At 43.9% G+C, this 12950-nt stretch overlaps 1 protein-coding gene across 1 annotated transcript in view; it reads left to right on the forward strand.

The window, feature by feature from the left end:
* ITPR1 (inositol 1,4,5-trisphosphate receptor type 1) overlaps positions 1-12950 on the forward strand; it is a 162950-nt gene that overhangs the window by 83245 nt on the left and 66755 nt on the right. The window contains exons 32-38 of the mRNA XM_068409372.1: positions 105-356; positions 885-1010; positions 1741-1869; positions 5648-5768; positions 6409-6593; positions 7563-7711; positions 8641-8752. Coding sequence (XP_068265473.1) covers positions 105-356; positions 885-1010; positions 1741-1869; positions 5648-5768; positions 6409-6593; positions 7563-7711; positions 8641-8752 — 1074 coding nt within the window. The remainder of the gene's footprint in view (positions 1-104; positions 357-884; positions 1011-1740; positions 1870-5647; positions 5769-6408; positions 6594-7562; positions 7712-8640; positions 8753-12950) is intronic.

Raw genomic sequence — 12950 nt, forward strand, 5'->3', positions numbered from 1 at the left:
ATGGGGGTTTGCACTGTGACAGCCGGCCCACAGGATAGGGGAGGATGCTGTGGGGACACGCACGGGCTTTGATCTGCTGATGGAATATTCTTCTTTCTCGGTAGCTGGTGAACGCGGGAGAAGACGTCCTGGTGTTCTACAATGACAGAGCCTCCTTCCAGACTTTGGTGCAGATGATGAGATCAGAGAGGGATCGCATGGATGAGAACAGCCCGCTGATGTACCACATCCACTTAGTAGAGCTGCTGGCTGTGTGCACAGAGGGCAAAAACGTCTACACAGAAATAAAATGCAACTCCCTCCTTCCTTTGGATGACATTGTTAGGGTAGTAACCCACGAGGATTGCATACCTGAGGTGAGGGCTGCTTGGAGGCACTGGCCTGTATGTTCTTGAAATGTGCTGGCTTTGAGGGAGAGAGGTGTGATATTACTGAGTCTGGCCTGGGAAGGGTGGTGGTGCAGGTGGACGGTGAGCTGGGAAGCGGGATTCCTTCCCTGGTTCTGCTGTGGGCAACCCCAGTAAATCTGGATAGTTAAGTTAAATCCTTTCATACTTGTTTCCTTACCCTTAAAGTGGGGATGTGATGCTGGACTTGCTTATTTTATAGGGTTCTTGAGGCAGAGACGTTTATGGAGTATGCTGCTAACCTTGAACAGATGGTTCTGCAGAACTGGAAGTGATTACTATGCTGACGTTTTGTCTACAGCAATCCTGGGGTTTTTTATTGGATGATGTCTTGCTATTCATGGCATTAAATTTCACCAGTGCTTAAAGAAAAGGAAGAAGTAGAATTACAAATTACTTATATAGCAGTTTTAATGTGACATTATATTCATTCATAATACCATTTTTTAATGGCAATCTTTTTTCGTCTACTTCTAGGTCAAAATTGCATACATCAACTTCTTGAATCATTGCTATGTGGACACAGAAGTAGAAATGAAAGAGATTTACACCAGTAATCACATGTGGAAGCTATTTGAGAACTTCCTGGTTGACATCTGTCGGGTAATGATTTCTGTATCTAGGAACTGAATGAAAAAAGCTTAAATGAACCTATTTAGTGTAGAGCAGTGAGAATAAGACCATAACAGTGCATCAAGGCAGTAAGTACCCTGAATACTGTGTTCCTTCAAATTTATATGTGCCGTCTTTTCCTTACGCCTGTGGATTTCATTAGTCATATTCCATGGAACACATTAATATTTTCCTTTTCAAAAGAAAAAAAAAAACAACCAACAAACCTCAGAAAAGCCCCACACCCTGCTCTTTTGTCTAATGCCTTTTTCTGTTCTGCCACCTGGCTTGCTTATTCTGGCCGGGATAGCGAGCTCCTTCCTGAGCAAGAGTCAACGATTTTTGGCAGGTCAGGACAAATTTTTTCCAAGCTTGGCATTTGTTTGGCCGTATGGCTTTTTGCCTGGGATTCCAAGTATTTCCCCATACGAAAGCATCACACCTCAGTCCTCCCTACCCTACTACTTTCTCTCCTCTAAGGCACTCTGGTTTTTTTTCCTTCCCTCCTAAACATGCTGTATGCCAACACATTAAAACAGTAACGGTGCTGGGCTTCTGCTTTTGTATGTGCTGGAAATCCAGAGATCCAAGTGTCATAAATACCATTGTGGCAGGGAGTTGCTGTGACTAGAACAGCGTGCAATCAAGAATTTCAGTCTGTAACACTTATTATTCTACCTTGGCTGAGCTGCTTCTGACCTAAGAATGGATTGTCTTGCAGGCTTGTAACAACACCAGCGACAGAAAGCATGCTGACTCCATATTGGAGAAGTACGTCACAGAGATAGTGATGAGCATTGTCACCACCTTCTTCAGTTCCCCCTTCTCTGATCAGAGCACCACTTTGCAGGTAGGAGGATGTAGAGACAGAAAATGCAATTACGTTCATTCCACTTTGGTTCTGTTTACCAGTTAAAAAGAAACATGTGTTTGTATGAACAATACATATTCTGTGTGACCAGGATGTTTCTTTTGCTGCAGGAGTGGAAAGATCTGTAGATCAGAGTACAAATGTTTTTCTGGAGAGGCTGAAGTGTCACGTTATTTCATTAGTAGATTCAACCCTGTACTACCCCTGAGATCACACAGGTCTTTTAGAGAGAGTTTCTGTGTGTCATTATCAGGTTCTGGGTGAGAAAATCCCACTGCAAGTAGGGAAATAAAGGATTTTTTTGGTACGTTTTGTATTGCAGTTGCATCTGTGTCCTCTTTGTGGCCTCGGATCAGAGTACAGTTGAATAAGATGATGTGGGCAGGTGTAGGAGAGCAAAGAAGCGATTTTGCTCAGCAATAGTTTGGCATGCTAGCTGTCTAGCAGGGGTAAAGCAGTAGCATGGCAGCAAGGAGTTCTCCAGAGTGCCATGAAGAAGGAAGATAAGAAGATAAAGCTTTGGTGGCAGGCTTTCCAGGCAGGAGGAGAGGGTGTTGCAGTACAGAGGGTGCAAAGGTGATTGTTTAAAGAAAGCATGTTTTTATAGGAAGATTCTAATTTCCTTTAAAACCAAAAAATTTCCAAAAGCTCTGGTGTGTTCCATTAAGCTGAATAGTTTGTCTTGTTCAAAAGTTGGGGAAATGTGGAGGAGAAGCTATGAACGTTTGTGAAGTGACAGAAGGTAGGGATTTCCACTGCAGAACAGTGGTGTCAGGACATTGCCCTAATATTTGTGTTGCAGCACAAAGATAACATCATTCATGTATTCATAAATAACTTGTTGGGAGGAGTGTGGGTGGAGTGGTCAGGTGCCTGGCAGGTCTGTCAGAAGTTTTGAGCATGGTAGTTGTTGAAACTTGATGCAGCCTCATCATGCCAAAGGCAGTTGTTCACAGGGCAAACTCCAGGTCTGTGACTGAATGCAACTGGCAGCAGGTTAGGAGGCATCTGGTTCCCCAAAGCAGCCATAAAGGACATCTGGCAATTTGATGTGTCAGTCCCTCGTCAAAGAATTTCTGCTAACCCTTTGGGTCATGATGTGCTGTCTGGGTGACTGCAGCACTCCAGGGGAGTGTACGTAAAACTGCTGCCTGACTGTGCTTCAGGTAAAGACTTTTTGTGCTTGACGTGAGTAGTGACGGTCCTGCTTCTCCCTGAGAGACACCCATGTCTCTTGTGTGGACAGTCAGCCCGCCTTGAGTCAGGTCATGTATTCGACCCCTGTCTGGATGACCAGAGGGCAGCCTGATCTACCAGCTGTTTAGCATTCCCCACAGCCCTGCTTCTCACGGGCTTAGACAGCCCTCCTTAGGGAGGGAGACAGTCACGCTGAAAGCAACAGAGCTGCATTTGGGATGCTCTTAAATTGCCAAACTGTGGGCACTGCCTGGGAGAGCGCAGGGAGCTGCAACAGCTGTCTGGCCTGAGCAGCTTTATGAGGGTTCTGGCTTAACTCATGCAAGTCTGAGCAGTCCAGCAGTTGATTTGCTCCTCATGTGACTTTAAAATGTCAGCTGCTGTTGTGGAATCAGCCTCTGTGTCCAAATGTCATCAAAAGAAAATGAGAACTGAGATCAAGTTAGCCTTGTCCCCTGGAGCTCTGCCCTTCTCCTCTCTTCCCTGTCGTGCTTTTAATTGTCATCTCTGAGTGTACAGCATTTGCATACACTTCCTTACCATCCTATTTTAGTGAGCTGTTGATTTTATTTGTCAGCAGCTTTTCTTCAGTTTCTCAATCTCCCCCTCTATCTCACAGGATGAAGTAACTTATTTCACCTCTCTCTCACCACCTCAGTTGATAGTTCTCCTATCGTAGGTTCATCTTTCCTCTACATCTCTAAGTTGAAAGCCCTGTTTCTCTCCCTTTTTCTGCCTGTCACGACTGTTGCCCATAGCTGGGCACTCTCCCACCTGAGGAGCACAGCCTGTTGGACCACCTGGCTGGTGTACATCACTCTGGGGTTTTTCCCTCCCTCTGAGATGCTGCAGGGCAGCCTGCAGCCCCTGCTACCTGCTCTGGTGCTGCTGTCCCCACAGGCCAGTGACCGTTGCCGCTCTCCTGTGCGTTGCCTTTGGGTTCAGTCACTCCCTGTCCTTTCTGCAGCACCCTGTCATCTCCTTTCTTCCCACGCGAGCCGCCTCTTGTCTCACGCTCTGTCATGTTACGGCTTGTTTGACTTAAATGATGCCTCCTTTGAGGCAGGACCAGCCTTGCTCGTTCAAGGAACACCTTGTACTCTGTCATGCAGTTCAAATAGTATCAAGTTAGGAGAACATAAATATGTCTTCTCAAAGAATAGCTGTCCAAAACTTTTTGTCTCTAACAAGTACTGTTCAGCCTGTTTGCCTCCTGAGCGTGCTGCTGCCCAGGGCTTTCCTGTGCAAGTGGAGTTGGAGGCTTGTGGACCATGGAGTAAATTTCTCGTTTGATTTATTGACCTGGTTTAAGCAACTGAAATGTCTTTGAAGCTTTTTAAGACCAAAAAGTCTTTAAACATGAACTGAAAGGGATATGTGGGTGGCTTAAATCTGAAAGCACAGGTATTCTCAGTGCCCTCAGAGAATACTACTGTCCATGATTTTGGTGTTTGGCTTATTTCTAGAAAGGATAATAGGTATTTGCCTCTTAGTAATTTTTGGTTCTTGAATTTTGATTCTCCTTTTGTATACTTCATGACATTGTTATTTGATGAGTTGATCTAATAGATTTAATTATCTAATAGTTTTGGCTTTTTCGTCTAACTCCACTTTTTTCTTACAAACAGGCATTAATCTTGACCAGAATAAAAGAGGTATTTTTTTTCACTGGTTCCTAAGTTTTGTGGGCTTTGCACTGTGGTGTAGTTCACGTAGCTCATAGAAGCGTTACATAGCTAGTAGGCACAGGGACACAGGGTACTCCCTCTCAATGTAGGTTCATTTGAAATATTTAAAATACTCTTTCCTCTACAGGTGAAATAAATGAATTGTTCTACTAAGTAATTACTGTACAAGACCAAACAAGGGGTTTCGGTCAATGTTGTTGGGATGTTGCAAAGATGAAAGAACAGAGCTCATGTGTATGTGTGTGTTGGAGCACCTCACCTGGAGATGGTGGAAAGTCGCCTTGCGAAATACAGGGCTAAAAACCACACCTTAATTTTGGCTGATCCGTAGCAGCTGTAGTGTTTACCACTAACTACTACCTGTGTTGGAAGTAACAAACACACAGCTGGTTTCTTCAGTAAATTAGATACTAGCTAATAATGCTTGAAATGATGAGTTTTCAACTCTGGAGCTGTGCTGTCATTTAGCCAAGAGCAAAGTCCCATTTACCTGTAGCCTATTGAGTCAGCTACTGGTCAGTGCTCAAGGAAGAATCTCTGTATGCCAGGTTTGCTGGTAACTCTTGATGAAGCAGATGAAGATGAGAGCTTATTTCCTTTGCTTAATCAGACTTCAATTACTTGAGGCTTTATGCTTTAGAAGCTATCTGTTTAATAGTTCCCTTCCAACCCTTTCCATTCAGTTGCTGATCGTGTGGTAGATACGCTGTCTACAACATGAAGTTGCCTGACAAGTGGATGCAAACCAGTTAGAAATGACTGGTGTGCAGAGAGTCATAGCTGAAGCTGGTAACTGGTATTACCTCCAGGTGATGCTGGTATATCTCAATATGGTGTGATGAGTTGGACTTTTCTTTACCTTTGTGTCCTAGACTCGCCAGCCTGTGTTTGTGCAGCTGCTGCAAGGCGTGTTCAGGGTGTACCACTGCAACTGGTTAATGCCAAGCCAAAAGGCATCTGTGGAGAGCTGCATTCGGGTCCTCTCAGATGTAGGTAAGAAATGGATGTCATCAGAACTAACTGCTGCAAATGTGGTCATCCAGTATTTGCTGCTTACACGTCATCCTTCCAAAAAGACAGTGCAGTTTACTTCCCCCAGGTGCCACTTGCAGATAACTCAGAGCCAAGGCATAGCGCAAAGTCAGAGTTGTGTTGATATATTGTCATGGTTGAGCAATAGGTGGTGTCACTGTAACCTGAAGTGCTTTCTCCATTTAACCTCGAAACTCTCTGCAGTGTTGTTGATCTGCAGCAGGGAAACGGCTTTGTGCCACTCCTCACAGTAATTTGCTCCACTTTTAGTAGCAACAAGAGTAATTTGTACTAGATGTTGAGGCCAAATTCTGTTGGATAGGTGTACATGTGTGTTAGCATGAGATGTTGGGAGTGTGTGTGTAAGGACAGACACTATTGCCACACTTTAAAGACAGTAAACAGCTCTGAGGCGTGAAAGCCTTTAAACATAATGCTACACAGAGGTCTGACCCATTGCAAGGGGCTGAGCATTGCATTGTTTAAAATGCCCACGAAGGAGATTGTAGATAAAATTGCAAGTAGAGTTTGTCTTGTTCTTGCATTGGTTGTGATACATGGACTGAAGGAGTCAATTCTTACTAACTTCTGCTTCTTGCAGCAAAAAGCCGTGCCATTGCAATTCCTGTAGACTTGGACAGTCAGGTCAACAATCTCTTCCTGAAATCTCATAACATTGTGCAGAAGACTGCAATGAACTGGCGGATGACTGCAAGGAATGCTGCCCGCAGAGACTCGGTGCTCGCTGCCTCCAGGGATTATCGAAACATAATTGAAAGGTTACAGGTGACTACACAGCACCCCTTCCTCCTTTGAGGAGCACTTACTTGCATGCCTACACAAAAGGAGGAATTTACTAATTAACAAGTCAAAATGCCACATGGTAATCAAGTTAGCTGATGCTGAATATAATAATACTGCAATACTGTATATAAAATAAAATGTAAACCATTTTGCTAAAAAGACTCTTTAAACATAATGTTTCACGTTAGAAATAAGGATTGATGTGTTATAGCTGTATTCTGTGTTCAGATCTGTAGATAGTTCAATAAAACCTTTTTTGTACCAAATGAAATTCATCATCCTGCATGATGCCTTTATCCTTTGGAGATTCATTCTCTGGTCAAAAGCTTTTTCTGGCAAACAGTTCTAACTAACTTTATGTAAACTTTTATTATGTAATGTAAAAACACTGCCCAGCCCATTCTCACTGAATAGCTTCTCCATCTTTATCCATTCCTCGTTGTCCATTTCAATTTGATTAAACTTCCTCTCTGGCTTCATAGGTATCTCAGTATTTTCTGCTTGTTTCAGTATTAGGATAAATGTGGTTTCATTTTTAAGCTAGCTACAGCTTTCCAAACATTGAGGAAAAGGAGGATAATTTTAATTTTTGCATAATTTTAACTTTTTTGACAGTTTGTGTAAGCATAAATAGCCTAATCTTGATCACAAAGTTTCAGCACAGCTATGAACCTGCATTTTTCTCTCTTCTGTATCAAGAGCACCTACAAAGATGGGGAGGGCAGGGGAACTGAGTAATGCAGGGGATTGCTGGAAATCAGGGCTTCCTTTTTAAAGACAACTATTAAACAATAAACCTGAAAGTCTTATCTGGCCAAACTCTGAGGTCTTTAGTTTATCCAGGCAGGACAGACCTAACTGTCCTGTCCCTCTTTTGCGGTTTATAAAATTAATTTGCATATAAATTTAGATGTACTTAATGTTTAAAATCTTGATCTGGTTATATTCTAGGACATAGTGTCAGCTTTAGAGGATCGCCTACGCCCGCTGGTCCAGGCAGAGCTGTCGGTGCTGGTGGATGTGCTCCACAGGCCTGAGCTGCTCTTCCCAGAGAACACCGACGCGAGGAGGAAATGTGAAAGCGGAGGTTTCATTTGCAAGTGAGTCGCCTTGAAGGCTGGTTTGTTGGGAGGGGGGGTGTGATGTTTTGCTTTTTCCCAATTTTCCTGTGCCCTATGGAACGGTGTCCTCCTGCCCAGCTTTGTAAATCACAGTGGGTCATGGTATGGTAAATACAATTTGTCCTTGGAGGGAGGGGGGAAAAAAAAAAAAGCTCTTGAGGTGAGGAAAGGCTGCTTGATAGGCTCTCACAGCTAATATTTAAAAATTTCTGTATTTGCAGCAGGATGTAAGGGTCATGAACATGAGTTAAAAAATTTGAGCTGCTCCCTGTTATTCTACCCCTGCCTTGAACCCTAGTAATATTTGCAAGGTGCTTGATCTTGTAGCACTTGATGCTGGGCATGTCATGTGCATCAGCCGATGCAGATGCTGTCCAAATTTTCAGGGAAGAAAAAGGAAAGATGTAGAGGCCGTTCAGAGCAGAATCCAGCTTCTCCCATCACCTCCTGGAGGATTATATAGAGAGTTTATGGAAACTAGGTACCAGAGTAACAAACAAATCCTGGGTAGGATGGATTTCTAACTGCGCTATCCAGGACTCTCAGTATGTTTTTTAACATAGTAGCATGTGGAATAGTTCTCTTTCTCACTGCTAGGTGTTTGTTCTGGAGGACCAGCAAGTCCTAAATCCCACTGCCCCTTCCCAGTTCCTTTCTGCCTGGAGTCAGAGGGTTTTACCTGCCTGTCCTCCTGCCACGGGGGACGCAGCTTCCTTCACAGCTTCACCAAAGCCCGTGGTAGCTGGTTAAATGTTGCTCTTGAGAGAACGTTCCCAAGATGGTTGTGTAATGGTGTGATAATAAAACTTGTTTGCAGCTTAAACCAATTAAGTAAGATAGCCACGTATATTTTATCCCATTTTAGAATATTAGTACTAAAATGTGCTGTGATTGATTGGTTATTTCAGGTTAATAAAGCATACTAAACAGCTGCTCGAGGAGAATGAGGAGAAACTATGTATTAAAGTATTACAGACGCTCAGGGAAATGATGACCAAAGACAGAGGCTATGGAGAAAAGGTAATGTAATTTATAGTTCCTTATTCTGTGTTAAACACTGTCTTTATTATTCGGTAAAGGAAAATAAAATTCTCGTTCTTCCAAGCTGTTTTTTGTATGTGTAAGCACTTCTGTACTGGATCAGGAACAAAACATTTTTAGTCAACTAATAACTTCAAATATAATTTGAAAGGTAAGCTTGTTTCTGTTGCTTTTCTACTTTAGACCTGCAAGTTTAAGTCTAATTCCTGCAGTTGCTGGCACTGTAAAAAATACCTAATTTTGTTACCTTTTTATGAAGGATATAACCTCTTTATCTGCTGTCTGGGTCTAGGTGACTCTTCATCAGGTCACATAACCTTGCAACAAGAGGATATTCTGTAGTTTAATTTTAATTTATACACATCTGAGTTGTCATCTTGTGCATTATAGATGGAAACTCTCTGTACACCCACCCATGTTTGTTTTTTCTTTCCCTTTCCTACATAAACTTCTTTGTCTTGTTAAAAAGAACGTTTTCCTGTAGGTACAGACGTATCCTCTGTTTGCATCAGGAGAGTGTGTATATGCATTTATGTCTGTGTATCTAGGCATTCCTACAGTCAATCCCAAAATCCTAGTTGAAGGTGTCTCATGCATTTTTAAGCAGCCTGGGTTACTACCATGCCACACAGTCAGTGCACAGAGCTGTTCCCAGGGAACGTGCTCAGGAGCAACTGAGAATTGGGAGCTGGGGCTGGGGGAAGCAGCGGTGTGGAAGGACATTCGCTGCAACTGGGAGCAGGTCATGTCTCGTATCCAATTCTCACTTGCAGTAGGGATTAAAGTTGTTGCATAGTGCTAGATTCACAGCACGAAAAGGTAAAAGCTTTGGAGGTAAGAGAGTTTCATCATAATAATCATTGTTTGTGGCTGCAACCGCAAGGGAGGGAGATGCTCTGAAGGCAGAGGAACCGCAGCATCACGGGGCTGAGGGGCCAGCTGGGATGTTGTAACAGCACAAGATGAAGCCCTGTGGAGACCTTCTGCCTTCTCCTCAAGGTCCCTTTGCTAAGACATCTGCGGTGTAGCACAAGTCTGGTCTGGAAGGGCACTGGTTGTAGCCTGCTCCTGCAGAAGGGAGTTGGGCTAGGTGATCCTCTGTAACGAGGGCAGAGTGCTGATACTTCCTGTTGCCCAACGCTGAGGATGTAAAAGATTAAGTGTAATCATAGTTTTATGTATTTTTACCCTTTGTTAGCACATCAGCATACATTATCCTGTTAAAAACAGCCAAGAGAGGCTGTCCGAGGTCACCTTAAGTAACAGAAAGGGTGGATGATATATACTATATATATTATACACCAAAAAACCCAAATGAGAGCTTTGAGGTTTTTTCTTTTAAATGCAATATGCCACTCAGGGATTTTTCTACATGGAAATTCATTTACAGCAGCTCCTTAGACTTCATTTGGGTGAAAGCAGTATTTCTAGAAGATACCATTAATATAATGTGCACCATTCAGACCATGGAGAACCCCACAAGATGCTAAAAATCTTCAAAGTGTAGAAAATGCATTAATTTGTGAAACTGTAAATCAGTTACATAATGTAAGATAAGAGTGTGCCTGCCCATGAAGTGGATTTCTGAATATGAACAAACAGCTGATGGCTTACAGAGGGAGTGCTGGTAGTGGTGGTAGAGCAGCTTTTACTGTCTGGCAGCGAGAAGTGCAATCGTTTTTATTCTCCCTTGTGACTCATATAACTGTATTTAGTCACCACTTACAAGGCAATACCTTTTGTTTTTCAAATCATCCTGGAATTTAAAAAAGGAAGGAAAAAACCCTTGTTGCACCCATTTTAAATACAGGAGTCCCTACAAAAAGGTGGCAAAGATGCTGGTGACCAGCATATCAATGAGGCAGGTGGTACTGCTCGTAGGTGAGATGTGCACGGAGCTGACAGCAGAGTGCCATGGCAGGTTGGCACAGCGTGTGATTTTGCTGTAATACCATGTGGGTGCTCGCTGGAGCAGTCTGCTTTATAAAAAGATTGTCCTCCTCCTCTCACACTTAATCTTCCAGCACAAATGAGAAAAACGCCCCACCCTCCTGGCCCGTGCGCTTGTCCCTCGTGTAGGTGGGAAGCATAATGAGTGCTCCCATTAGCGAAGGCCTCGTTAGGCAGCTGGGATCCCTCTGCAGCACGCAAACCCCGCGGTGAGAGCGCAGATGTACAGAGGCTCGCGGGAAGGCTCCACATTTTGCATGCTGCTGAAGGCTCCTCGTCTTGGCACGCGCTCAGCTTCGCTCAGTGACGGGGAGCAGACTGTGGTATATTTAATAGGCAGAAAACTTCCCTGCGTTGACAGTGTAGGCTAGACCCAAGTTTTTTACTTTGCTGAAACATGTCACTCATGCACGTCTTGCTGGGTGCCTCCTCACTTCTGCAGGACTTACATTTCAAAACTCCCATTTCCCTTCCCAAACTGGAAATCCAGCCTCCCCACTCCTCCTGCTGCTTACAGCTCACGCTGGGGGTGACTCTGATGCCCAAGGGTGAAGTTCTTGGCCGTCGGTCAGCCAGTGGTTTGTCCCTTGGCACGGGAACAAAGCCAGGGCACATCCTGCCTCCGAAGCTCCCAGCGCTTCCAGCAGAGTTGGTTCCCTGACCCACCACATCCCGGGTGCTTGCTGGTGTTACTCGTGCCAGGTGTAAAATACACACAATGTTGGACTGCAGCATTAAAGTGTTAAATGATTTATAAGACCCTAACATGAAATTTATTTGTCATTTCTCTTACTAACGCTTGCTTTCAATTCCTCCCCTTCTTTCTTTTCCGGCAGATTACCATTGAATTGGATAATGCTGAGGTTTTAATTTTATTTATTTCCTAGTGTTGTTTCTATGGTGTTTGTTTGATGAGTAGCCCTGTGACCTGTCCTGTTGTCTCTTCAGCACTGAGCTTTCCGATCTGTGCGCCTGTGTCAGTGAGTTAGTTGAGTTTTCAGTCTGCCATGTGTCCACGCTGGGAGTAGTTACCGTAACCAATTCCACGTGTTGTTACTTGGAGTATTAGTCCAAATGCAGCTATAATTTCTGGCAGTCTGCAATCATCTGGTGCTATAGTAGATCCCGTGAAGTTTAGCACCGGATCTGGGTGCTTTTGGAGCATCAGCTGCCACAAGCACCATTAAAATGTCAGCATTTAGCACTCGGCCACGATCACCCCGTCAGCGGTGGACAGGCTCCTTCAGCAGAACTCAGTGCTGAGGTCTGATGGTGTTCACACAAGGTGGAAGAACCTGAAGGCTGGGTCCTTCTGCAGAACCTCTGTTGCTGGCTTCACCGAAAGGGTGACAGCCATGCAGCTCATCAAAGCATCTCGCTGTCCTTCCTGGTGCTGCTCAGCCTCAAGGTTTGGTGGATAAAGCCACGTAAAGTGTTCGGATGTGGTGTAACCCTGTGAAAACTACTGACTTCTGAAGCTGTTTCTGTGTGAAAAGCTTCCTACCATCAAAAACGTGCCCTCGGCTGGCAGCGCAGCGGCCCGGGCTGTGTTTATGCTGTAGGGAGCTGTTGTACAGGCGGAAAAGCCACATTTGAGTGAGAACTTTCAGTTCAACTGAAATTAAGCTTTCGAAGGACTTTTCGAAGCGGTGTGTCTGGTTCGGGCACGGGGCGGAGGGAGGGAGCTGAGCTGTCTCTGCTGCTGCAACTTCCTCATCCAGCTCAAAAAAACCCCACGTGTGGGTGCTAAATTTGAGAGGCTTTTTGCATAAGTGTATAATACTGAGAAAGGGATTGACTGGCACCTTGTTTTACTGAAATACCAGGAAAAAAAAGAAATATTTTCCTCTCCGTGCTTTGTTTCCTGCGTTCTCTCCCAAGCCAGCCTTTTATTTGGAACAAAATTCAACCACTTAAAACGCTTAAAATGTTGCTGCTCTTTATTCAGTAGAGTAGATAATGAAATGTGCCAAATTGCTTTCTGTAGAACTTGTTAATTTTGATGTTCATCAGCTGAATTTGCCTGGGTAAACTTCATTCTGAAAACCAAATCATATTTGGTGACTTTGCCTGTTGAAATGGGTTTGAAATGCAAACTCTTTGTCACAAAAGTTAGACCAAAAGCTGTACACGTGCCCAGGGTTGGGTTGGAGGGTAGACCCCTTAGATTGTGTGGTGCTACAGCTTCCCAGAATAGCATGTGTGTGTGTGTGTATATATATATATA

Source organism: Nyctibius grandis, chromosome 10 (genome assembly GCF_013368605.1).
Source record: "Nyctibius grandis isolate bNycGra1 chromosome 10, bNycGra1.pri, whole genome shotgun sequence".
Classification (NCBI taxonomy): domain Eukaryota; kingdom Metazoa; phylum Chordata; class Aves; order Nyctibiiformes; family Nyctibiidae; genus Nyctibius; species Nyctibius grandis.